The sequence below is a fragment of the Talpa occidentalis genome, unplaced genomic scaffold, assembly GCF_014898055.3.
Source record: "Talpa occidentalis isolate TD23 unplaced genomic scaffold, MPIMG_talOcc4v2.1 talOcc4.6, whole genome shotgun sequence".
Classification (NCBI taxonomy): Eukaryota; Metazoa; Chordata; class Mammalia; order Eulipotyphla; family Talpidae; genus Talpa; species Talpa occidentalis.
Window position 1 is genome coordinate 132636786 of NW_023604972.1, and position 27963 is coordinate 132664748.

At 44.4% G+C, this 27963-nt stretch overlaps 1 protein-coding gene across 1 annotated transcript in view; it reads left to right on the forward strand.

Moving 5' to 3' along the window:
* MARCHF11 (membrane associated ring-CH-type finger 11) overlaps window positions 1–27431 on the forward strand; it is a 94761-nt gene extending 67330 nt beyond the window's left edge. Inside the window, exons 4-5 of the mRNA XM_037529372.2 lie at window positions 4597–4789; window positions 26789–27431. Of these exons, the coding sequence (XP_037385269.1) occupies window positions 4597–4789; window positions 26789–27111 (516 nt within the window). The 3' untranslated portion in view covers window positions 27112–27431. The remainder of the gene's footprint in view (window positions 1–4596; window positions 4790–26788) is intronic.
* Window positions 27432–27963: the final 532 nt, after the last annotated feature.

Sequence of the window (27963 nt, forward strand, 5' to 3'; positions counted from 1 at the left end):
CCGGTGGCCGGGGAGCAGCCGGGGATCGAACCGGTGCTGCAGAGGCTGTGGGCAGCTTTGCAACCCAGTGCTCAACCGCTGCGCCACCGGGGAGGCCCAGGCCCCGAGATTCTTGACTTCTACACAGGAAAGACTTCATGTGGGAGTCAGTGTAGCGAGTTAGAAATGAGTTAGAAATGACGCTTTGTAGGTGATGGTGCACCTTTGAGGTTGGGGAGGCGGGCTCAGAGGAGGACCCCACCTGGGGTCTTGAGGTGCTGATACTTGCTTAGTTTGAGGGGCCAGGGGCTCGCAGATGGATACTGAATCAGTCTTGAGCACTTTTGTTTACCAAAAGGAGCAGAAATTTACAGAGGAGAGAATGGGTTGGGTCAGTTTGTTTAACAAAGAGGCAGGAATTTGCCAATTGGGATAATGAGTTTTGACTAACTTTGTTTATCAGAAGCACCTGACCCCCAACCTCCTGCGAGCTGAGACGGCTGATGGCACCTGGGTGAGGTAAACTGATGGGGTCTGAGTGGCTTTGTTCTGAAACGTGCACGGCTGCTTTTCAGAAATGCTGGATGGGGAGGAAGCGCTGCAGCCCCTGTGCTACCTCAGAGGGGTCACTGTAAACTACATGGCATTTGGGAGAATAAGAGGAAATAAGTAAAAGGATGAAAGGAATAAAAGGAAACCAAATTAAGAGTGGTCCCTCCCTCCCTCCCCCTTCCTGTTCTTCCCTCTCATCCTCACAGTTCTTCCCTCCCTCTTCACATGTCCTGTGGAAATTGTGTGCCAGGCTCCGGGCACATGGGCTAAGCCAAACATGTAACTTTCCTATAACAGGGCAGCCCTAGTTTGGGGGATCCTGAGGTGCCCCTTGCCCTGCCCCGTAGCTCTCCTTGATGGAGCTGAGAGTCCAGCCCAGTGGGGGAGCCCCCCGTCACTAAGCATGTAGACGTGGGCGCCCCACAGACGAGTAGGCAGTGGCTCACAGCTAGTGGTCCAGCAGGCAGCCCAGAGAGGACAGATTTGAAGCCTTCATCCCCCAAAATACTGTGGGCGTGTCTACATCATCATTCCCAGAGCCCAGGAGAATCACTATGCAGCGCAGGTCAGAGACTCAGGGTGGGAGCCTGGGCGCCAGCCTGCCCGAGCTCTCAGATATCAGCTTCAGTCAGAGGTTGTGACTTTGGATAAATTGTTTGGTTTTCTTTGCTTCAGGCCACTTATCGGTAAATTGGGGACTATCATAGTACCTCCGTCAAAGTTGTGGAGATTCAATACGTCAGTATGTGTAACCGCTTAGAATAGTGCCTGGCACCATTAGTCCTCACACAGTAGCTTATGTGAACGGAGGCTGTGGTTGTTCTTTGCTCTTCTGGTGTGCTGAATGTGAGGAACTTGCCGAGGAGGAGCTAACCCTTCCCACTTTTGTTAGAAAAAGTAGCCCCAAAACTTTCTATAGAGGTGAGTGTCTTTCCAGGAAGGTAAGAGTCCCACACATTCAAGTATCATGGACATTACTTAGAGCCAGTCTGGTTATTGTTGTAATACTCCCCCTTTCAAACTTGGGGGGAAAATGTACATGAAAAAAATATCTCAATACCAAGTTTTACAGGAGAAAAGTATATTTGACAGTTGACAAGTTTTATTCAAGGTTCAGAATATTTTAGAAACTGAAATCCAGGCCCTGGAGACCACTGGGGTGGAAAAGAAGTGCCTGAGAATCTTCTGTGTTATCGTCCGAGCTAATGGTCCATTAAGACAGCTCAGGCTGAGCCTTAGATAATGAGCCCCTTCCAGGCAGGATGAGGGGGGGCGGGCTCCCTGCGGGTGGAAAGTGGCATTTTTCCTAGAGAAGAAAGCGCGCAGGACCATGCTTGCACATAATGGTAAAATTAAGGAAGAACAGTATGGAGCAGGCAAAGAAATTACCAAGATGATATTAGTGTTCATAATCAGTTTAATCATTTGGGTTTCAATAATGGTCTGTCCTCATTAGCTATTCAGAGAGATGGTGTTCATTTTAAGGTTCATCAGTATAGGAAGAACATCTATGCCCTTTCTGACATGCTTGCGTATTTATATTATTAACCGAGTGATAAAAGCCCAGCAATTTCCGGGAACCCACGATAGATGTCCACAGTTTATCCATCTTTGAAAGTAAGCTCAAAACCTCAAATGGCTCCTATCCACAACAAAAAGTAGTTGCTGTGATAAAAGTAAATAACAAAGCTCCCCAGTGCATAGCCATCAAAGAGTTGTTCTTTTTCTTCCCCTTGTTTGTCCTGACATAGTTATAAACACATTGATCCCAAACTGCCAGGTATTTGAGGGTTCAACTATTTCGAGTGCTGAGTCATCAACGCAAACCTGAAGCATCAATATTTCTTCTTCCGCACAAGTGTGAAAGTTCCCTTGTCGCCTTCCCTGCCAAGGAGCAAGCTAAGCCTCATGTGTCGTGAGACACCCCCCAGCCCCATCCTGGCATCTTGCTCCCTCTGAGACGTGAACCACCCCCATTTCCCTGTCCCAGGAGACACCTCAGCCACCCCCATCTGTCCACCCAAGTCCAGCCGTGCAGTGAGGCCTGTGCCCACGGTCGCCATATTGCCACTGAATTGTCAGGCAGCAGCCTTGGGGCAATTACTTAGTAAACCTCAGAGCAGCTAAATATGACTTGTCTAATATCGAGGGTCCAGATTTCTCTCTACTGAAATCAGATAATGAATAGGAAACATAAAAGATTACCAGTGAAAGGAAAATAGGTATCGATAAAGACCATTCTCGGTGACTCTGCACTCACCTTTGACTGCCCACCCCTCTCTGATCCAGGCTGGTGCATTCTGCAATACATGACTCAGCCGCTGAATGTGAGACACACAGAGGTTGGCCATGCTGCCTCGTGGGTTTAAAAGTCTGTTTTGTTTTCATCTTTGTGATGTGGTTGATAAATTGTCAGCAGGTAACATGGTACCTATGGGCATGATAGCATCTGCCTAGGATGGATGTTAGCTGGAAGCTTTCTATCTTGTATTTAATGCATATTTTAATGAACATCAAAATTAATCTTTAAAATGACTTAAATTTCAAATGCCTGGCAGTTTGAACTTCATGCATTTACTATAATTAGGTCAGAAAGTTAGCAAAAAGCACTTTCAGTACATGCTGGAGATATGCCATTGACTCACACATAATGTGGAATAATAGTGACTAGTTTAATTATTACTTGTCCAGAATTGTACAAGTAAGACATGTTTTTCAAGAAATGAATCTTTGTGTTAAAACAATTGGAAATACTGTTTTTGTAGAATTCCAGCAAACTTTGTCTTTGGTTCTGTTTTTTAAAAGAAAAATAAAGGTAATAATGTTAGAGAACCAAGTGTTTACTTAAAAGGCATTTTGATATTTAATCTTTAACAAGTACGGACTTAACCGTGTGCACAAATATGCAAGGTCACATGCTTATTAATATGTTGTGTGTGAATTACTGATGGTGAGAGAGACAGAGAGATAATGAGGGACAGAGGGAGGTGACAGGGAGGGGTAGACCTGCCATTGGGTTATCTTTATTGGACTTATGGTAAGTAAAGAGTTTAAGGACATGCCAGATTCATCCAGTGGATGCTGAGGGTCCGAGCTCATTTGCTTTGCAGGTTATTAAGTAGATCAGGCGTTCTCTGACAAGCTTGCATTGCAGCAACCTGGGCTCTTCCATCCAGAATGAGATTTTGCGGGCTGTTTCCAGTTTCATTGTTTACGGGCAAACCACATTAGAATTCTAGCTGTGTTACTGTCTCAATAATGCAAAAGGGAGAACACAACTAATTAATTCTCTCAAGTTGATAACACCCTTGAAAAATGTTTGCCCACTTGTGCTGTAAATCCTCTCAAATATATTGATACTTAGGACATTGTGTATTCTCCCCTTCAAAAAGTGTGGGCTCGTACAGTTTGTGAGTTTCAAAGATACTTGATTTGTGTACAAATTCTAAATCTTGACAAAAATAACTCCATGGATTACCTGTTAGGTAATGAAAAGTTAGTACTTTTTGAATATAAAAAATGCACCAATAACAAATATGCAATGAGTAGTTCCTTTATAATTATTCTTGTGTATTACCTTAAACGATTCTTTTGCTGATGTTCTTATATCACTTATTTATTTTTTATATTTTTTGCTAAAATCAGAAGATGATTCCCTTTTTATCATTAACCGAACGTGTTAAGAATGAAATAAATTTCCAAGTAGAGGAGTCCTCATCACGTATTGTCAGAATATATTTAATTTCATGCATGCGTGAAAGATAATGTGATTCCCAGGAACTAAATATTCCATAGCCATTCACATGCTGTACTGTTATCTGGAATAAAACTAGATTAAACCTGCAGAATGGTGAATTACCGAAAATAATGAAGTTAAGCAATTCATTAATCCTTATCTGCTTGTCTATTTTGTATAGTCTGGATGAAATGGAAAAATTAATTTGGGGGTGATCAGATTGAAAGGGTCTAATGAAGAGAAACATGGGGCTGAAAATGTTTTTTTTTTTTTTTCTTTTTTAATTATCCACAGCACCTTTTTCTTACATGCCTCTGTTTTTCTTTTAGTGGCAAAGCATATCTATAACACTGGTTGAGAAAGTTCAGATGATTGCTGTAATCCTAGGATCCCTGTTCTTAATAGCGAGTGTGACCTGGCTCCTCTGGTCAGCCTTCAGCCCCTATGCCGTGTGGCAGAGGAAGGACATCCTTTTTCAGATCTGCTATGGAATGTATGGTTTTATGGATCTAGTGTGCATAGGTAAGACCACGATGCTCCTCGCTAACCACTGTCAGTAATCCCTTTCTTGCAGCTGTTCTGCGTGCACTAGTCGGATCTAACATAGAATGTTGTGGTTCGCAAGATCTTGGTTTGCCAGTTACTTCACTCTTGGGGTGGGGAGGGGTGTCACACAAAGCCTGGCATCTGTATTCCCAGGTCACCTGAAAAAAGTAACAGGGTAATGTCCATTTTAAGTGACCCATTTTGCAATGAAATGGAAGGAATTAGTTGAAGAAATGGTTGGTGAGGGTGGTCAGGGCTGCCATTTATTTCTAGGGAATAAGAGCAAATCAGTGACTCATTACAAAGCTGGGAAAGCATTGGCTAGTGCTGGTGGAGAGCTTGTGGATGGAAGAAGGAAGAGACCCCAGAGGTCTTACATCATAAGTGGGACCCTTAAGTGGGTCCTTGGAATGTTAAGAGGCTTGGGGATAGTTTCGCTGGATGCCCCGTGCCCTTTGGTTCACTTAACAAATCGAGTAACTTGGAAGACAAATGCAATTCAAGTGCTTTAGCTTACACTGACACTACAAAAAAGGTGACTTGTACATTTCACTTGATCAACCTGTGGTTTCTTTAACACTTGGAGAAAATGGAAGTCGGTTCCTACATCACATGTGGTAGGTGTGACAAGTCGCAGACACCGTTCATGGTGACCCACTGACAGTGGGGTTGGGGTGGGGGTGGAGAGGGCAGTGACCCAGCCAGGAGACTTTCCCTGCTCTGATGGGTTTTCAGCCAAAGGAGGTAGCTCCAGCTCAAAGCTGTGTGGTCCATGGGGCACCTGCAGGGACATCCGCAGCATTGTTTTTAGAAATTGTCCAGCCCCACCCCCGACCTGCTGTTTTCTTAGCCCACTGAGGTTTGGATGTGCATAAAGAATGGGTGATAAACTTGGGATCAAATAACCTGGCTTCTAGTCCCAGCCTCTGCTTGGACAGATCACCTTCACCCCCATATCCTTGTTTCCTCACCTATAAAAAGGGGAGTAATAATCTCTGGCACACAGGATAAAATAAATGAAATAACGATCATGAAAGAATTATGTTGATTGGATGTTGTAGAATAAAGATATTTGAATAAGTCACAAACATTGACATTATTTAAATCACTTCAATTAATGTCTGTACTCGCAAGAATCTTAATTTGACTAGCAGTTTTAATATCCACAGTCACTTTTTTTCTAAAGAACTCCATAAATTTTTAAATTGTGATCAGCCTGATTTCTTCTCCTTTTCTTCTTCCCTCCCTTGTCACTAGTATATGACTCATTGTAAAGAAAATGATTAAATTTCAGGCAGGCCAGCAAGGAAAAGGGAAGGAAGAGAAATGTCCTGGATAATATGTAAGCTGAGCAGATGTTGCCTGAATAATTGGGCTAATCACGTATATAAACATTTTGCATTCAATGCGATAATGCATCTGTAAGGATAATGCATCTAAACCTATACATATATGATCTTGAGGGTATTGCTCTAAATGAGGAAGAATCATAAAATTATTCTACAAATCCCTCAACAAATTCAGAGGTTTATTGTCTTTCAAAACCAATATTTGAAAATGTGCTGTTTTATTGATAGCAAAAGGGGGGTGAGAAACAAAAGACCCAATGTGGAGGAGAGAAAGTGCATTTTCTTGACCTCACTAGAGCGCTAAGAAGGAAAGTAGATTCCCTACTTAGGAAATCATTTTCCTGAATTTCACAACTTGTACTTAGTACTGAGCTACTATATTTTAGATTTAGATGGTTAAAGCCAAATCTTTAATCAAAATTATTAGAACTCTGGCTTTAAAAGCACACACTTATGAATTAATGATCTTTCAACTCTAAATGGCAGATTAGTCATATACTAATCTCTTTTGGCCCAGAGGAAATCTTATTTTTCCCCCAGAAATTGGGAAATCACTGTAATCAAGAAAGTTCTCAATAGCCAACTGGTAATAGCTCCTGTTAACGTTTCAAATTAATTCAAATGTGGACAGTCACCAAGTGGATTGCATCGATTATGCCTGAAAGTCTTTGACTGCAAGACTTGGATTCACAATGAGAGAGAAAAGCAGATTTACAGCGTTGTGTCCAGTTGGCTCAAATTGAGTTCAGTACATATTTACAGAGAACTTTCTGGATCAGACACAGTACTCGATACTGGGAACACCAGTAAGAGTTTGTTACTTTCCTGCCCCTGGGATGCTCCTGGCTGGACCGGAAGAAGAGGTGTGTGGGTGGGTAGTTATGGAGATGTGCTGACTGGATGGTGGTTGGAGGGGGCAGGGCAGTGGTGGGATGTTGTACGCCAGGCAGGCTATGATTGTCATCATTGGAAGGTGATTGCTTCTTCATTCAGAGGGCTTTAAAGTCGTTGGAAACTTTCTCACATTCCTGTTCATCCAGGATTTTCAAACTTGTTTATACAACCAAACGCAAAGGAACAGGTCAGCAGCTTCGTTGACGTTCTTACCAACAACAACAAATTTTTTTTTTAATCCTTAAAAGATTATTTTATAACTCAAATCATTCAGCCAGTTTATATTGTGCTTCAGAAGAAGTTATTCTTGGAATTGTTAAACAGGAACTTAAAGATGAGTAGAAAATTATTTATTTGGGGAGATTTATTTACATATTTGCAGACACAGTGAGTTTGTCACCTCCATTCATTGCTGATGAATGCATTTCCTTCTTTTCCAAGATTCAACTTTTTCTTGCAATGAATGCTCTGAATCTCCCAGGGGTCTAGGCACTAGTATTGTGGAAATACCTTGACCAGGTTGTCAGGGGCGCTTTCCGCAGTGGTGAGAGGCTGTGAGTCTGTGCTGGCCAGTGTGGTGGGCCGCAAGTGGTGACATTTGCCTGCTAAGCACTTGAAATGTAGTTAGTGAGAATGAGGAACTGAAGTTTTAATTTAAATTTATTGAAATAAATTGAAATTTAACTTAAGTAGTCATGGTGGCTAGTGGATACCATATTGGACAGCATAGATTCCAGATGATGGAATGGTGATTAAGGGTTTGATTAGCAAGTTTCACTTCATCTGTAAAAGCAGGTTGTATTACCAAAGTGATAAGGGTACTTTTCCACAAGAGGTGAGTAAAGTGGAGGTGAGTTCAGAAGGATTCAGAGAAGGGTATTAAGGTAAGAGTGTGGTGTGGTTAAGAGGTCAATAGAGACACATTCAAGGAAGCCACATCTTAAGGATATCAGTGCAAAGAGAGATGACTTTGTATTATAATATATTTGGGGGAGCGCTCTTAAATATTGAACAAGGGGGCATTTAGGCTATGATTGTGCACCAGGAAAACTAACATAAAGGATTTAAATCACCAAGGTGTTGTAGACCAGGGACCGTAAGAATAGTAACCAAAGCAAACTCCTCCTGAAAAAGATTTGGCCTGTGGACAAAGGGAGACTGGTAAACCCAAGAATGACGAGTGTTAAACTCCATACTTTGCACATTGGAAACAAAGGTTATTACTTCCCTTGGTCCTGGGATTCGGTGGAATTTGTGCCACTGAAGAATATTCACTGAAGGTTGAGGGCCTGGGGAGGACCATGAAAATAGGGGCCATTGGATTAAGTTGCATCCGTAAGATAAGGGCAGGTCCCGAGTCATTTTAGTGTCTTGTAGAACCTGAGGAGGTGAGTTCAGTTTTTTCTAGAAGCAACCAACGTAAACTAAAACCCAGTTACATGGTGGGATTCGGGAAATGGAAAGTCCTAGACCTAATCTCATTAACACTATAAACAAGTGCCAAATCCTCATCTGGAAAAGATTTTGGTTTTTCCTGAGAGACTAAGAGAAGAGCCAGTTATGGTTACAAAAATTTTTAAACTTGGATTGACTTCTGTTATTTTTAAATTTTTTCTTAAATTCACATAATATAAATATATACGTATTGAAGCAAAGAGCATATTTTGTGTTTGTAAATGGTAACATATAGTTGTCAAAGGACCATTTCACTTGGGGTGCCCTTTCCGTTGGTCATTACCTGTGCTGAAGTGTCCCCTCTCAACATTTCGCTCTACATCCTCAAAATCTTTTTCATTCCGTCTACATCCATATAAGCAAGTATTTAATTTACAGTTACATAAAAGCAAGTATTTAATTTCTTATATAATTAATTTTGGAGGGAGCTTCCTTTATATATGTTATATAATTTCTCACATAACAAATATATAAATTTCTCATAGTACTTCTCAGTACTTTTCATATTGTTAAACAGATAGACCTTTTCATTCAACAGCATGATCTAGAGAGATTTTCCTCTTTGAACAAAAATATGATATTTTTTAACCTTTCTTCTGATGGATACCTACATTGCGACCACTTTTTGGCATTAGAAACAATGTCGAGAAAGATCCTTTTATGTGAGTACTGATGAAGGCAAGATTCCGAGAAGCGAGAAATCTGCGTGGAGTGGGGATCACACGTTGCATTTTGCTTTCTGAAAAGGCTTTGCCAGGTTATGCTCCTGCCAATATGGGGGAATCCTGGCTTCCCCACACCCTGACCAATGTGGAGATCTTTGACCTGGTAGTTTAAACTATATCTACACCACTAGCATGCTTTTCATAAAATCCACTGTGTAACTATTTAGGTTTATAGGGCTACTTTATCTCAGAAAATGCGAGTGACGGGGCTCAACCTGCCTGGCTTCTCTGGGGACTCCGGGGGTGGTTGTGTGGGGACACTGGCTGGATCTGCACTGTAAACTCTCCACTTTCTGTAAATGAGATCCAGCAGGGGTGACAGAGATTAAAGATCATTGCCTCTCAAAACCTCTGTGTGCTCGGCTCATTTGGAGCTCTGGGGCCAGATTCTTCTATTATACTGTTAACACTGAGAGGATTTCACCCCTCAACCACTTGCTTTTGTGTATAGAAGTGCTCCCTGAAATTGCTTTAAGAAAAATTGCCTCCCTCTGTCATCTGGCTCTGTGGCTAAAGTACCAATTCTGCTATTGCTTGTTCTCCATATTACTCTGTTTCTAAAACTGAAGCACCAGCAGGTAGAATGGAGGAGATACATGTGCATACGTGTACACACACACACACGCACACACACACACGGGCACACACACTGTGTACCACCAGGAACAAAAATATTTCCCAAGGATCCTTTGAAATTATGAAATAAGGTATAATATGACTGCTTATGTTTTTAAAAGCTGCAGAGGTTGGGGAATTAAAAAAAAATAACTTGAGAGTTTCTCGAGTGAGGATCCAATGAAAATATCTTCTCCCTCCCGCAACGATTGTGGCCCATCTGGGGAAAAATGCTCCTTCGGCAAAAATTTCATAGTCTCCAACATAAAGTTTTATTTCCCTATATTTTAAATCTAAATAATTATTTAAAAATTCATGTGAATTCTTATTGCTATTATTATAACCCTTAAAAAAGTCTGTTCTTCATAGTTGATAACTTACCTAGCTAAAGCTACTTGTGCATAGCCAAAAAAAAAAAAAAAAAAAAAAAAAACAACAAAACCTCAAAACCAATAAACAACAAAAAGCATGTTGAGTAACCGCTTAGTAATATATCTGCATTTCATCATAGGACATAGAATTTATTATTTCATTATAAATAAATACAACCTATTCCTATGGTCTTGGATCGATTATGCCAGACATATGTTTACATTTTTTAAAGTAAAGGTAGTATTTTTCTCTTGCTTTTGCTTCCCTTTGCTATTTTTCTCCCAAGAGCAGCGGCTATAAGTAGAACATGATTTAACATTTTATTGACATGAAACGCCATACAAACTCTTTTTTATTCCATGCTGCCATAGGAGCAAAAGTGAAGAAGTTCTACAACCAGCTCTTCCCATCAAGGGTGACCAGTTGTCTATTAAATGCTGGGGTTGTTTTCCCCTGAAATAGTATTTTTTTAAGATCTATTTATTTATGCATACAAGAGCTGGGGTGCAGGTCAGAGATGTGGGGGGTCGGGGGGTGAGAGGATTTACCAGAGACAGAGTGGGGAGCAGAACAGGCAGATTGACTGAAATCCACTGCTGAGGGGAGCAGCAGGGAGACAGGAGAGGTCTGCAGCGCCATGTGCGTAGCTCCCTGGCTGGGCATCGAACTGTGCTGCAGAGGCTGTGGACAGCTTAATAATGCTGAGACTTAACCCCTTGCCCCACCAGGGAGCCCCCTCACCCCCCAACAGTACTTCTAGGTCATCTGCCTTCCTGTGGCTCAGGTTCAACAAATATAAGCCAATTAGCATAAGCAAAGCATAATTAAGAAAGTAAATCTGCTCAGAAAAAAAATTCTTCAGCATTCCAAGCAAAATATAAAAGACATTTCAATTATCTCTTGTTTAAAAATTTCCATGCGTTCTGGCATGTCCCAGTGTGATTCAGAAGTTGACAATATCCCTTCATGTATTTTAGGTGAAAAACATATTTACTGAAAGAGTTAGAAAGGGATTAACATTGGAATTTGAAACATGCCATAATTTAGAGCAGAAAAAGATGAGTTTGCTGGAGACCCCAGCAGAGCCTGGGGGGCTCCCACTGCCGCGGGCTCATCAACCATGCGGCCGCGTGTGCTTGGAAGAGTCACCATTGGCAAGATTTGTGAAATGCGTAGCTCCTGGGTCGTTGGAGAGACACAGTATTTTTTTTTTTTCAGCTGCAAAATAGTGTATGGATAAATACAGGATTTATCGGGTAATTCCAGGTGAAACATTCTAAGTCCCCAACAGAATAGTCCTGCCCACTGCACACCCTGTGGCTCTGGTAGGTCCTGTCCTTAGGGGAGGGGTGAGGATGTCTGGTAGGGTGAGCTCCCCCTGACTCTCTCTTAGGTGAGCAGAGCTACAGAGTCCAGTGTGCTCTGACATGGACCACCTCCACCTGCAGACACCTCCTCTGGGGGAGCTGGAGAACATGCTGTCGAACAGCTACTGACATCCCCCACCCACCCCGTCCATCTTCTCTGGACGCATAAGCAAGGTGGTCCACCCCAAACTGTCAACAAGTGTGATGAAAAGACTTCAAATATATGGAAAGCAGATCTCTTTCATCACAACTTTTAATCACACCCCATTCCCCTCCTGCCCATCACCACCCCCAAGTCTGGAACTTGAGCTCCTGGGTTCACTCAGGAAAACAGGGTTTGGGTGCTCAGCCACAGAGCAGGGACGCAGGGACCCTGAAAGGTTGGGGCTGACGCTTTGGGCTCCAGGGAAGGTGGGTTGCGGGGGAGTGGTGATGCCATTGTCTCTTGCCGAGTTTCACAGGAAGCGCTAATGTGGAGCAGTCTGCATGAGTCATCGGGCATGTGAACACAGAGCACAACTGTTTGTCCTAATAACTAGGAAAGTTGATTAGCCCTGTATTTCCTTTATGAATCTTCATATCACAGTTTTCCCTGCAGACATAAGACGACCATCAACTACCCCTGTTCCAGGAAATGCTTCCATTTTCTGATCTATAATTTGATTGGGGCTTACATCCTTCATTTGCTTACTTAGGAGACTTTTGCCCAGAGAGAACAGAAGTACAGGGAGAACAGAGGCCTTTATCTACTCATCCACTTCATCTACTACTTCATCTTGCTCAGAGCCCTATGGGTTTCCCTTCAGATTCCCTCCCAGTTGCAGGACTGAGTTGTGAGTTTGGCCAGGCTGGCAGGGTGTTGTTATCCTCGCAGTTACTGCCACCTAATTTACATGCTGTGCTTGTGCCTTTGAAATCATTTCTTAAAGTACCATTCCTTGACCAGCCCCACTCATCATTTCTGATTTCAGAACATCTTAGCATGCTTCATACCTAAGAAACCCCACACTTGCACTGGAAAGAGTCTGAGACAAGTGGTCCATTTGAGATACCAGTGGGCATCCATCCCCCCAAACCGTCCCGGCTGAATCCTCTGCCCTTGTGATTTCTGAGCACATTCCATTTGGCCCCTTGGGGGGAGAGGCAGAGTAGCCCTTTGTAATACAGAATTGTTAGAGGAAAAACAAATCTTTATCTTTTATACGCTTTGAGAAGTAGGCAGTTATTATCTCTTTACTCTGAAGGTACAAATTACAGGCTTGTCTGTGCCTTAATCATACTGATGTTTACCAATTTCTCTAAAGATTATTATCATGGGGGGTTATTAGTGATTTTGCTGCCTTTAAAACCTCAGGGAATAGAATAGAAGGAATCTTGTGTGCTGTGCCTGCAATGGTCACGGCTAATTAACTCTTTAGGCCGCCTCCTGGGGAGAAAACCCAATCTAAGCCTTGTTGGACCTTGTAAAAGTTCAAGTTTTTTTGGAGCTGTATTGACATAATTATCAGAGCAGCAGATCAAGTAGTTTGTTATCGTTGACTTCTGTTTCTTCCATGAGAAGTGATGTGGGCTTGCAGTCATGTCATCTGTTGACTCAAATTCTTTGAATGTTGACCGTGTCCCATGGATAGAGTTCAGGATAGAGACAGAGAGTGCGTGGAGTGTGCGGGGGCGCAGGGAGGGCGGAGGGCTGCTGCCTGTTTTTCTATATCCGCGATAGAAGAGTCACGTCTACATTTTGAAATGAGTGGAAAGAAGAATACTATTTCGTGAAAATTTATTTTGGTTAACTGAAAATAAAGTCTCAGTGATAAACAAGAATTAAGTAGGTCATCAAAGTGAGGATTCGAACCTAGGAAGCAGTCTGTGAGAGCTGTTCTGATGCACAGTTAAGTTTGAAGTTAGTTTCTTTTTTTGTTTTTTAAAGATTTATTATGCAGAAAAGAACTGGGGTGTAAGCCAGAGGTGTGGGGCAGGGTGGGGGGAGGTGAGAGGATTCACCAGAGACAGAGTGGGGAGCAGAACAGGCAGATCTACTGAAGTACACTGCTGAGGGGAGCAGCGAGTGAGACAGGGACAGGAAAGGTCTGCTGCACCATGTGGGTAGCTCCCTGGCCGGGGATCAAACATACTGCAGAGGTTGCTGATGGCTTGATAGCACTGTCTTTAAGCCCTGCGCCACCAGGGAGGCCCTGAAGTTAGTTTCTATAAGGAGAAACAGTGAGTCATTGGCATTGAGAATATAATTATTCTGGATAGGAGGGTCTTCTAAGTTGTTTTGACCTAAAGTTTTGCTGATGCTTGAAGAAGGCAATGGAGAATTCAGCCTCTTCCTTTTGAAAGACTATCCTGCAGGGGTGCAGAGAGTGGGTGCCCATTGTTAAATCTTCTTTATTTGGCTCCTTGGTCATAAATGAGTGTGAAAAGGCTCACTTTACCTTCAGGTGGCAGATTCCTGCATCGCCCATAGGGTAGTCTGTGCTGATGGCTGTGCCTTCTTCCCTGCTGGACCAGGGGCGGGGTCCCCAGAACCACCGGGAGGCACAGATCGGAAAATGTTACAATATGTTAATAGATCAAATATAACTTTCAGTGCTCATGAACTTTTATTGGAACAGAGCCGCCTATTCAATTTACGTGTTGTTGATAAATAGTTGCAGCCGTGTCAATGAGAGACCATGTTTGCATAGCCTAAAATATTTACTATCTGACCCTTTGCAGAAAAGGGTCTGTCAAGCCCTGAAATATAGCATGCACCCTGCTCTCCAGCTGCTGGAGAGAGGCGGCCAAGGAAATAAGCAATTAAAGCACAACATGGAAAGTGCCAGGAGAGAAATACATGTGAGAGCAGATGGGGGAAGGTTAATCATACTTGGGGGTCAGCAAAATCTATCAGGAGGAAGAAATCTTGAGCTAAATTTTAAAGGGGGGCCAGCAAGGGGCAACTGCCTGGCCCTGTCAACACATGAAAATATCTTTTTAAGAAATCTCATGAAATGTGGTACAGCAGGAACAAAAGATGCTCATTGGAGAGTAGCAGCGAGCACGTGATCACTGACTCTGTGGGTGGCACTGGGGAGGAGGAACAGGCTGTGAAAGTCGGGGGGCCCCATGATGGGTGGTCTGTTGCCTGTGATTGGTATTGAAGAAATCACCTTGATAGCCAGGAAAGGGTGAAGGGCAGGGAGTAGGAGGGTCACACTGGGGAAGGAGAGGGGGAGATTTGAACCATCCTCAAATGTGTTTGGCCCCGCATTGAGACTAAAGAGAATTAAAGAATTAATTAGAATTAGAGAGGCACATGACGAGCCGTGGCAGTCACGTGGGGGAGGTGTTGTGGAGGTGGGAGGTCAGGGAGAGAGAGAGACTCTCACGTGTGATCCCAGAGCCTGATTGGTAGACGGGAGAGGAAGATGATACCTTTCTTTGGGACATTTTTTTATGCAGGAGTTCTGGGCAATCCTGGTGGATGAGAGTGGTAAGCGGCTGGATTCAGGGATCTGGAGATCTATATCTGCTGGTTGAGACCAGTGTCTGCAAGGGAAAGTGACTCGGGTGAGATGAGCAACAGTTTGAGAATCACAGGGAGACATGGCGAGCGGGCAGGGAGAGATGCATGAGCGCCAAGAAAACAGGGGGTCAGCTGGGGCGAGGAAGCGGGGACCTCTGGGGGCAGAAACAAGTGGCAACAGTGCCAGACACCCCGTCAAGAGAGCAGGTGAAATAAGTTCAGCATGAACTCCCTGCTTTTGACAATAGGGAGGTTGCAGGGACAGACACGAGATGGCCGCGGGCCGAGAAGGCCTGTGTCAGGCAGAAGAGCTCAGCGTGTGAGGCGGTAAGTCCTGGCTGCAAGATGAAGACCGGATCTAGAAGGGAGAGTAGAAAAGCTGCTGTTCACTTGTTCCCGTGGTAGAGTTAGGCGCAGGTAAATGCTGAGAAGAGAGGCCCAGAAGAAATGAGAAGAAAAATCGATCCGGGGGCAGGAAGGGGCAGCTGGATGTCCCCGAGCATGCAGAGATGCACACCGGGAGGAGTTGGTCTTGCAGAGAGAGCTGGTGCCGCCTCGGGCCAGGCACCTCCGGGCTGGCTGCGTCCACTGCTCTGGGAGAAGGCCGGCAGGGCCTCCTCGCGAGAGGCTTCCCGCTCCTCAGTCAGTGCGTCTCCTTCTGAGACAGAGCAGGCACCGGTGCAGAAGAGGCTGGGGACGGTATTTAAAATGAGCGTCAGCCACTGAAGGCTTTGGGGAGAGGGAGGCCAGTGCCTGCGCGAGGAGAATCCCTGAGCATGACTGTGCCCCCTCCTGAGGCTGGACAGGGGGTGGCGCGAGCTCCCTGGGCTGTGTGTGGTGCTTTTCTATCAACAGGGGATGAAGGGTAGGTCTGAGGAGGTGAAACGGTGTGAGGAGGCTGAGAGGGGGTTGTGTAAGGGCAAGCTGCTGGGAGATCAGCCTTGCCTTGCACCTCAGATCAGGGCCGAGAGACCCCAGGGTGGGTGGTTTGCTCTCAGCTGCTTGGGAAAGGAGTCCGGGGCAGAAAGGAGCTAGCAGACTGGGGCAAGATGGAGCCTGCCAAGGCTCAGTCTTCTGGAGGTGGAAGAAGAGATGAAGAAAGTGGGTGAGGGAGAAGCGCTGGGGTGGGGGTTGCCAGCAGGGGCTGGTGGTTTCAGAGCTTGCGGTTGGCATGGTTTCTGGAAGGGAAGGCCGAGGCTGGGGAGGAGGAGGCACGTGGATGTCAGGTCTTGGCCTGAAGTCATTGATGTGGGTCTAGGAGGCTGACGAGACCCTGAGCAAGCCGTCCACGAGTGTGGCGAACAGCTGGTCCGGGGGGGGACCTCTCCCGGGGGTTCACCCTCTGCGCACACATGCGCACGTGGGTGTCTGCGAGACGTCCTCTGTGGCTCTGCCTGTTTTCCAGAAGAGTGGTTGGAGGAATTCTGAGCGCTCGAGGCTTGGGAACAGCTGCAGCGAGTTTAGGGAGATCTGAAGGTATCCGTGGGCCCCTCTGACGTGAGGTTTTTGATGAGGCCCACTTGACCCGGGAAGGGGAAGCGTTCCTTGGAAGAGAGCAGAGTCGGTTGTCTGATGGGAAAGCCCGGCACACACCTGGCCAGGGAAGGCAGCCCCCATCCTGACGACCTGGAGATTTTTCTTCAGATCAGCCACGGCCTCTGTGGGGATCTCCAGGCTTCGGGCTGGTGTTCAGGGGAGAACGTCCTCCCTGGAGAGAATGTGAATGTGGTCACGCATCTAAATGGCGCTTCTGTGTGGTGCGGTGTCTGAGGGGAGCCGTGGGGAACCCCAGAGATGGGCGTCGGTGTGAAGCCACGTCTGCTTCCAGATACAGCAGACGAAGTTTGCAGGAAACATCTCCACTTATATCTAAGCTCCTGATGTCTTGTCCGATCCAGGCAACCTGCTAAACACTTTGCCTCAGTTCTCACACTTGATCCTCACAGCGACCCCGCGAGGCACAGGTACTGTCCTCCGTCTCATCTCGGCAATGGGGAAAGCGAGGCTCAGGTTAAAGTTTCCCTGAGGTCAGACAGATCGGAAGAAGGAACCAGGATTACCCCTCCCAGAATCTGTGCAAGAATATTTATGCGATTCATTTAATTCCCTTTGTTATTTGGTAACAACAACAAAACAAAATCAAAAATGCCCTCCTATTATGCCCCGTTTGAATAGCTAATTTACAGAATGTCTGCGCAATAGATATTTCAGAGTGATACAGCTGTCTTGTGGTTTTCATCTCGTCTAAATTAATAGAGTCTAAAACATACAGAAGCATTAGAAAAGTGTGGAAATACTTACTACACCCTACAGAAGCCATCTCTCGCCATTGCTCTCAGCGAGACAATTTCTAATAAGGATGATTTATGTAAAGACCTACATTTCAACCTTGAATTTGGGTGCTTAGACCATCGACTAGAATGTTCAGGAAATCTCAGGTCTGAGCATTTTTATATTCAGGTTAAAAATTCCATTAATATTTTCAATTAAAAAATCTTACTGATGTTATGTGAATGAAATGGGAGAGTGAGGGACTTTGTTTATGCTGAGGTGGCGGCTTGTGTTTGGAATTTTCACCCTCTGCCTGTATGACTTGAGAGAAATGAAAAACAAAGCCAACAATAATGAAATAGCTTACTACAGTTCAGAAAGATAAACAGGTTTTAATTAGATTTTAATTTTGATCTTTTAAAATATTATTTTTGCTTTCACAAATAGAACAATAAATACATGTATGGTTTACCCAGTACATGGGTCGCAGACCAATTAAATCATAGTCCATGAGTTTGCAGTAGCAGGTTTTCATCCACTGGAGAAGGACAAAGTGTTTATGTTTGTCTCTGCTTGCCCCTGGGGGTAGTGCCCTAACTTCCTTCTAGAAACTGGCTTTAGACCACATGCCGGAGTGGGAGAAACAAAGCAAATCTACCAAAGTAGATTTTTTTTTAAAGATTTATTTATTTGTGCATACAAGAGCTGGGGTACAGGCCAGAGATGCGGGGTGGGTGAGAGGATCCACCAGAGACGGAGTGGGGAGCAGAACAGGCAGATTGAATGAAATACGCTGCTGAGGGGAGCAGCAGGTGAGACAGGAGAGGTCTGCCTCCCCATGTGGGTAGCTCTCTGGCTGGCCGGGGATTGAACTTGTGCTGCAGAGGCCTCGGATTGCTTCACAGTGCTGTGCTTAACCCCTTGTGCCACCAGGGAGGCCCCCATGTAGATTCTTAATCAGAAACGCTTTAATGCAGAAAATGGACATTGGTAGACTACTTCTTTTTTTTTTTTTTTTTTTTTTTTAAAGCAAACACTGTTGCATCAAGGTTTGCAGAGTTATTTATCTTTATAAATGGCGAGGGTCTCTGGAATCCTCCCAGCTCTCTGAATACCACAGCGTGCCCTGTGTGTGAAGACCAGATTAGAACTCACCAGCCCAGTCTTGGGTGTTATGGAAAAGAGACTTTGCTTCTGCCGACTTCACAGTTCCCACACTATCCCTTCAGCCAAACACATTCTGGCAAGGACAGACTTTGGCTAAGGATGGCTCTTGAGGTGAAGTCTGAGCTCGCAGACACTATCACGGCCTGGACTTGGGCGCTGATAGTGGCCTCTGCACCAAGTCGTGACACTCCTTGGCCCCAGAGTCCTCATCCCCCAAAATGAAGGGGGTAGATTCAATCATACCCAGTCTTTTCTGATTTTGAAATTCAGTGACTGTGCTTGTCACTCCTCATTCCTGTGATATATGACATCATACCTTTGCTGCAAGGTGTTTCATCCATCCACGAATTGAAAGGCAGCATTGGAGTTGCATTCAACGGAAATTAAGCCGATTCTAATCCATGCTCCCAGCTATGGAAAAACTCACCGGTGTCTTCATTTTCTGTAAAAGTACTGGGTTCATGTTTTCAATTCTTTCATTATAATTATTTATAGTAATCATATGCATAGGTTTTTTTTTTTCCTCAAGCAATTTTGGGTAGAAACTTTGATGATACAGCAATTCTTTCTGGTGAAGTCTTTTAACCCTTTAATTTTTTTTCCAACATATTGGGTATTTTATAATGTGTAACAAAGTTTATAGCATTTGAGGACTATTCTGTGGCTATTTCTCAAATATTTGTGCTCCAGGGCTGGCAATCAAAAGATCAAGAGATTCTCCTATCTACTAAGGAACAAAAATCACTAAATGATTGTTGGTTTCTTAGAAAAGCAAGTGATCAGATAAATGGACAGCACCTTTTTTTCCCTTTCCTCCATTATTTGCCTGGAAATAGTGAGGAATCCCTATCTGTCTCTTAGCTGTAGACCTGTGTTCAGGCAGATTATAAGTACCTGATTTTTTTATAAGCTCATGATTTTTTTGATGCATTTGATAACTAAGCCTACAAGTCAGTCAGTGTGGAGGTTGCTACAGTTTACCCAGGCTACTAACAAAATCTTTACAAAGAACTTTAACTCCTCTCCTCTGCCAATCCCCTCCCCCCCACACTTCCCCCATGTATTACAACTTTTGACTCCCTCCAAACTTAACTACCAATAGCCTGCTGTTGACTAAAAGCCTTGCTGGTAATAGACAGCCTATCATGTGTGTGACATGTGCTGTATATTCTGTAGTCTCACAGTAATGTACGCTAGGGTGGACAATATGTTATTAAGAAAAGTGCAGGAAGAGAAATCACATTTCCAATATTTCATTGTATTCATCAACATCCTGATTTTACATCATCTGTTTACAAGGAAATTCATGTACAAGTGGATTCCTGCAGCTGGATGGATGGATGGATGGATGGATGGATGGATGGATGGATGGATGGATGGATGTGGAGAGAGAGAGAGAGAGAGAGAGAAAGAGAGAGAGAGAGAGAGGAAACTCTGTTCTATGTTTTCATCTCAGATTTGCTGATAAGACAGATTAGCAAAATTTAGTACAGGAGGATAGAGGAGTCTAGGTGGTTCCCAGGTTTCCATCTGATTGACTTTGGGGGATGCTCGTTAACTGAAGTAGGGGTGACAGGTCCAGAGGCAAATCCAGCCGGGTCAGCTCCTTCAGGAAAGGGTGTCATACGCCACCAGTTAGTGAAAGATCATGCTCCCTATGAAACCTGGTTTGCCCTGTTGTTCTGTCCCCAGCATTAAAGTCCCCAGCGCTGAGGATCCATGCAGGGGCGCGCTGTGTGTCCAGGCTGATGCCGTCGGCGTCACTGAGCAGAGAGAGAGGGACAACGGCGGGAGGCAGCACCCCCAGCCAGCACTGAAGTGCTCCCAGAGACACAGCATTTAAGGTCTCTGCTGCTGTCAACGCCACTTGCTCATGTGTGTTGTTTTCAACTCTGGGGGTGTACTGGGTGAGGTCAACAGAATTGGGAATTAGTCAGTCTCTGACGTCAGGGGTTTTCATGTTGTAGGAAGTTTCCACACCATCCATTGCTTTATCATGTTGCTTGCACAGAAGATTTTAGTTTCCAGTGATCTCAGTGATGCGTGTGTATTTGAACCTTGGGAATGTTAAGCCCTCTAGGCCAGCCCGTCATTCTATGGGAAAAACTATATCTGATGTTCATCAGTAGGAAGATCAGTTCATCTTCTATAGCTATAAATGTGTTTTCTGTTGGCTATTTCACATTATTTGTTTTTACATTATTTGTTCTGACTGACAGCAGCAGAAACACCAATTCACAAAAACACCCACATATAATCAGGACAACAGTGGTTCCCTGAGACGTGGATTCCTGTGTATGATAGTTTGGTTTTGTGAGCTTAGTCACTTTTGTGATGAGGTCTGTATTGCCTTTCGATCTTCATCTAAGTTAACTTTTTTATATTTCATATAATTTTAAGCTTTCTAGAGAGTTGGTTCTAAGCAACTATGCATAGAAATAATGACACACGGTTGTTTCTCCAAGGTTCATGTTAATAAGATTGAACAATAGAAGAGCAACTTTTGAAGTGACCACCCCTGCACCAACAGCTAAGGTTCTGTAACTGTTGGGCATTTACAGCTTTGGAAAATATGTCAGGAGGCTTCACATTTTATTACATTTTAGCAAAGGGCATGATGACAGAGGGCGCCTTGGGCCATGCGGGTTTCTCCCTGGCTGGCCGGGGATCGAACTCATGCTGCATTTAGTTAACCCTCTTTGCTGGCACCGTGGTCTAATCATCGCCGAGTGGCAGCAGGAATGAAGGTGCCAACAGTGTCACCACTTTCATAGAATCGATTCCAAACTCTCCTTGTAGCTGGGGTAGATGGGCCCCCCAAGTCACCGTTTTGCTTCTGCTTGTTGGCTTCTCAGAATGACATAGGACAGACTGTGTTTTCAGAGTGTAGTTGTGTGCAGATATCACTGAGACAGTGGGTGAGATGCAGGGTCTGAAGAGAGAGGAATCTTGGCAATGGGAAGTAGTAAAATATAACCTAGGAATCTTACCACATAGAGTGTTGCTTGCAAGCGAGTCTCCCAGCCTTTCCCTCTCCTGGGGTGTGTGGGGAAGCAGGGGCTGCACTCCCAGAGATGTGAGAGTGTCAGTGACATGGAAGGGTGTTGAAAATGGCATCTGACTGTGACATGGCCCAATCACAGCTTCCAGGACTTAGCTTACTTATATTTTAAATGAAGGTGATGTAGTTCATCTGCGAAATATTTCTTAGTCTTTGGAGCTACTATAACAAAATGCCATAGTCTGGGGATCCTAAATAGCAATCCTTCATTTCTTATAGTTTTGGCAGTGGGAAGTCCAAGGTCAAGGTGCTGGCAGATTCAGTGTCATCTCTCTTGGTTTATAGCATCTCCTTGTTATGTCTTCACATGGCCTTTCCTTCGTGTGCACAGAGAGAGAAATTGTCTGTTTCTCTTAAGTGCATTAACGCCATCACGAGAGCCTGAGTCTTATTGCTTAATATAATTCTAGTTACCTCCCGAAGGCCTCACCTCTGTATGTTGGGAATCTAGCATGGCTAGGACTGTAAAATTCAAGAAAGTTTACATCTGGACACATTTGAGCTACACCCTCAGCTCTGATTCTTACACCTTCCTGAGATTGGACAGGATGTCAAATCTCCGTAGGCCTCAATTTCCTCAACCAATTTCTGTGAAATTGTTCAGTAACAGTATTTATTTGCAGTGTTACTGTCAAATGAAATGAAAGTCACACATGTAAAGTCCTCAGTGCTGGATAAACATTTAGTTTTTAAGTTGTGAAAAACTGAAACCTATTTGAACAAAAGCTGAGACTGGTAACACGGGAAATGAAGGTGTTTTGCCAGTTCTTTGGTAGCTAACAGCAAAATTTACTTGTATTTGATCATAAATTTTGCATGATTCTGTTAATTACAATACACCATTTGTCTGTTTTAAAATAAACATAGATAAATGGTGTAGGGTGAGTGTGGTGTGTGTGAGGAGGGTGTATATATAGTGTGTGTGGTGTGAATGTGGTATGTGTGTGATGTGTGTGATATATGTGTGTGGTATGTGTGGGGAGGGTGGCGTGCATGCGTGGTGTATACATGATGTGTGTGGTATGTGGTGGGGGGTGTGGTGTGTACTCACCCACGTGTGATTGTTTGCACCTTCACAGTCTTCCCATCATTTCTTTGGGTGATTAGCTCATCTTCTACTACCATGTAAGACTTTCAACTAATATCGCACTTCAAAATTTGGGATGTGTTTTCCTTATATAAGCACTGCTTTTATTTCAGTCAAAGCAGTAACTATTTAAGCCTGCTTTGTTTTTAAAAAATTATTCCCTAGCAGAAATGTTCCTTTGCACACCAGTAAAGAGAGACACCCATTAAATATTTGCTAGTAAGAAACACAAACTCTCTCTCTCTCTCTCTCTCTCTCTCTCTCTCTCCCTCCCACTTTCAAAACCCTCAATTCCCATTAATCACCTTATTGACAACCAAGCCATCAACACTGTGGCCAGCATCCTAATAGCTAATATTTACATTCTGTAGAAATGGCCGTTGCCTTTCCCTTCCTGCTTAGTGACTCCAGTGGAAAGGCAAATGCAATTCTGTTCTCACGTGACCTGAAGTGCCAGGATTACTAATTCCCTTTGAGGCTTAGCCTGCGATTGCTCAGGTGGTGGAGCGCCCCCTCCTGGAGGAAGTGAGCTTCGCTGTGAAGGGGTCCCACCCCCAGTGAGGAAGGAGGGTAGGAAGACATTAATTAATCAATTAATTAATTAATTCATACAAGAATTGGAGTACAGACCAGAGGTGTGGGGGGTGAGAGGATTCACCAGAGACAGAGTGGGGAGTAGAACAGATGGATCTACTGAAATGCACTGCTGAGGGGAGCAGCAGGCGAGGCAGGAGAGGACTGCTGTGCCATGTGGGTCACCTCCCTGGCTGGGGATCGAACTCATGCTGCAGTGGCTGGTGATAGCTTGATAGTGCTGAGACTTAACCCTCAGGCCACCAGGGAGGCCCCGGACATTTAAAGGCTCATCTCCGGCATGTGAGCTGGAGGGGACTGGAGCCTTAGCCCAGGGATTCTGGGACTGTGGTCTTGTCTTCTCATAGCCACCATCTGAAACGCACTTGCCCTAACTCCAGAAAATTTCACCATCTGAAACGCACTTGCCCTAACTCCAGAAAATTTAAGGAAGAAAGGGGGCAAGTGTACATTACCGAGGATGACCTTAAGGCTGGGTTCCTCAAATATTGGGAAAATTTCAGCACCTAAGAGTAAGGAGCAATTCTGCAAGCTCATGGGGAATGAAACAAAATCTGAGCATCATAACCTGAAATGCATTGAGATGCTGGGGCTGCTTCTGGAGCTCGGTGTTCAAGAGGAATGGGTCTGCATGAGAACTGTAGGGAGCTCTCTTTTTAATTTAAATCCAGCTCAAAATGCACTATAAAGACCTGTGGGGTTGATTTCACACATTGGGTAGATTTATGTATTTAGAAGAGAGCTGCCAGGCATGCATTTCCAGAAAGTGGCTTTAAGCTGCAGTAAGTGATCTGATTTCTGGCCTTTCAAAGGAAATCAATAAAAAAAAAAAAAATTGGTTCCTGTGAGATGTGTGGTTCCCCCAGAGAAAGCGTCTGCTTGTCTCTGCGCTGGCCCAGAGTGGGTCTGTCTCAGGTTGTAATGGTTTGGGGAGTAGTGTGAATGAATGGTCTTCTCCATGTAGATTCACCATCTCTGAGGAAATCTGAGTGCTTTATTGTTGCTGAATACCAATTGGTCTTCACCCTGTCCTTCATACTCTCCTGCTATAATCTAGCCTGTAGATTAGGTATTCCAATTGCATTTTAAAGAGAAAAAATAGAGCAGGAGAGGTAAATCATCGACCATGGGGATTTCAGAAATTAATAATAGAATCATCAATGAAAATCTGGTAGTCCTGACTTCTAATTCTGGCTGTTTCCCAAAAACATCTAGCCAGTTGGGTCAACTCCAGTTATTCCTGAGGAAAAAGAGGTTGACCAAAATGATTATTTGGAATGGCTACTTTTTTTAAGGTTTATGTATTTATGCATACAAGAGCTGGGGTATAGGTCAAAGGTGGGGGTGGTGAGAGAATTCACCAGAGACAGAGCAGGGAACAGAACAGGTGGATCTACCGAAATACACTGCTGAGGGGAGCAGCGGGCGAGTCAGGAGAGATCTGCTGCGCCATGTGGGTTGCTCCCTGGCTGGCTGGGGATCGGATCGAACTCATGCTGCAGAGGCTGCGGACAGCTTCATAGGTTGTCTTAACCCCTTGCGCCACCAGGGAGGCCCTGGAATGGCTATTTTTAATGGAATTTTTACATCTCTTTTTTGGTGTGCAATGACTGGGCTTAAGATGTTTTTATTTATTAGACCACACGCATCATTTAGTGACCTGTAAAAATGTGTTTGGGATGCTATTCAGAGGTTTATCTCCTGGTAGAGGGGTGATTTTCCCAGGACTGGGTATCTGGATCACCTATCTGACTGTGCTTTAGCTGACAGAAAAATGAAATCATCTTCCCAACATAGCATGTTCAAAACCCTTGCTCCTGGCACCTATGGGAAGGCTACGGCTGCCCGCCCAGTCTTCTAATCCTCCAGCCTTAAACTGCGGGCCTCTAACTTTCCCTTCTGGCACTACAATTTCTGTTGACATTTTCTCTAGCAAGTTTCTGCCTTTGTCCCTGTGCCGCCTTCCTGCCACCACTCAACTCACTCACGGTCACCATCTCCCTGTGCTCCTGACTTTGTTGTCTATTCCCTACGTCCATTTTCCTGATGAATTCTCTGTACTTTTTGAAATTCTGAATTATTCAGACACACAAAAATTATACAGAATGATGTTAGGTATTTCTAGACCCACCTCCCAGCTTAAAAAACAAGGTCACCCTTTGGGGAGACCGAGGACAACCCACTGGAAGCCTCCTGATCTCATTTCCTGCCCCCCTTTTGTAAATGTCACAATTATTATTCAACATGTTTTCATACTTTTACCCTATGTATATTTGTGCCCATAAAAATGTGCCGTATTTCTGATCATTTATGAACCTTTCTTTTCTCCCCCTGGTGACTCAGAGATTTCCACTCGTGTGTCAGCTGTCCCTGCCAGCGCCCGCACCTCTGTCCCCTCCTAGCAGCCCCGAGGACCCGTTCTCCTCAGGGTGGACATTGAGATGAACATTTTCCCTCAAATACAAGCCATTACGCAATTAGCATTCTTGGAACATGCTTCTTTGTTCGCAGTTATGAGTTTCTCTGGAGCCTGTACCCAGGGGTCTACAGGCTGGGAGAAGATATTTGCTCGTTTTCAAATTTATCACTAGAAAGTGTGTGTGTCACCTCACCTGTGACGTCCCATCTGTAAAAACCTCAATATTCCACCGCTGACTTCCAATGGGATTGAACCCCTGAAAGAAAGGAGTTTCTCCTCACTTCTCTCTCTGCAGGGGCCTCACCCCAGTGCTCCTTGGTGTGTGTGAGTGAGGGAGAGCGTCACAAAGTCAAAAGCTTTGGACAACACACTGGGAGGGGGGAGGAGAGGAAGCCGTGGGTCAGGCGCCAGCTTAGTCCCTGAGTTGCTTGTATTGCGAGTGTCCCTGACATGTGGGGTCATCCTTTTCACTGTGTCAAGGCCTCAGAGGCTGCCTGGGTCGAGTCCAGGCTCCCCCACCAGTGCAGTTGTCCGCTCTGAGCAGGTTCCCAGTTTGTGCCGTGGGGCTTGTTGGTTGCATAGGCCGAGGAGGGGGCTAAGTGAGGTAATACACAGAGAGCTCTCCCGGGGGCGCAAAATCAAGTTGTTACTGACGAGTGGAGGAGCGTGTCAGGTGTGGTTTTAGGAACTGGGGAGGTGGCAGTGACTTTAATGTCTCTTTCCCAAATTAAGTTGCCAGCTGGGACCAAGGCCCCAACTCATTGCCTGGCGTATAGTGGGCACCCAGGAAACGTGCTGAGTGAATAAATAAACATAATTATTCTCCTAAAGCAATGCACATGCCTGACCTTGTCATTCTGAGCCAGGAGGGAGCGAGGTCGTTACCTCCATGATGACTTTCCTCTGCATGTTTGTGCTTCTTACTCTTTGAATATTGATTGTAATATGGGCAACCACTTGCCACCAGCGGTGACATCTTATGATGCTCTATTTTTTATTATAAGGTACAGAGCATTGATTATTTCTTTCACCCCTTGCTTATCGACAAAATAAATTCCCCAGCAATCTTTGTCTCCCCTCTATCGTAGGTCTCATTGTGCACGAAGGAGCCGCCGTGTACAGAGTCTTTAAACGCTGGCGAGCCGTTAATTTGCACTGGGACGTGTTAAATTACGACAAAGCCACCGACATTGAAGAAAGTAGCCGGGGGGAGTCTTCTACAAGCAGGACTTTATGGCTGCCGCTGACGGCGCTGCGGAACAGGAACTTGGTGCACCCCACGCAGCTCACCTCCCCGCGGTTTCAGTGCGGCTACATGTTGTTACATCTGTTCAACCGGATGCGGACACACGAAGACTTGTCAGAAGACAACAGCTCCGGGGAGGTGGTGATGAGAGTGACTTCAGTGTGACAAAAGCGTAAGACGGGCAGGGTGGGCCGCCCCCACCCCTCCACGCATTCTGGAATGTAATTGCAATGAATGGCGAAACCCATAGCACTTCTAAAAACACACATCTATGAACTTTTTAAAATTTATGCTTTTTATATGAACATTTGAATTGCAAATACATTTTTCTGACAAAAAAAGAGTCTTCTTGTTCTTTGTTTTCTGATTGATCACATCTTTTATAAGTTGGTACTTGAAATCATTATACGTATAATTTGACTCTACTTGGTTAAAAGAATGATGAAAGTTATCCTTAAGGCCAAAACTATTTTTTCTTGCTTGTTTTAAATATATTTTTACCAAACTTTTCGCTCCATGTGTAGTTTTTCAGACATATTGAAATGGGGAAGAGTTTCGAAGGCCGTGGGCAGATTCTCGCAGGCCGGTCAAGCACAGGCATGGAGGGGTTTCTGCCGTGCTCTGCCTGGACCACCTCGTGTCTCACGCTGGCTGACAGACTCTAGCATGACATATTTTACTGGGATGAAATCACCTTTCACTAGGAATCGTGACTTGTTTTCTAGCTTCTGAAAGAGCACAGAGAGCTTTAAAAAAGCTAAAGGTGTGTGGAATAAAACAGTATTACTCCAGTACGTTTCACACAGGCAGGGTACCCTGCAACTTACAGTTCTAAAAGCTCACCAAAATGTTGAGTCATCTTACATGTCATAATGAAACTGCCCCACATTTACATAAACCTATTGCCATTATTTTGCTCAATTATCAGTGTCTGATTTCTCTGCGCACCACCTTAACTAGATTTTCCTTTTTGTAAATGTTTGTACACCTCCTTAATCATGTAAATGCGGATCCTAT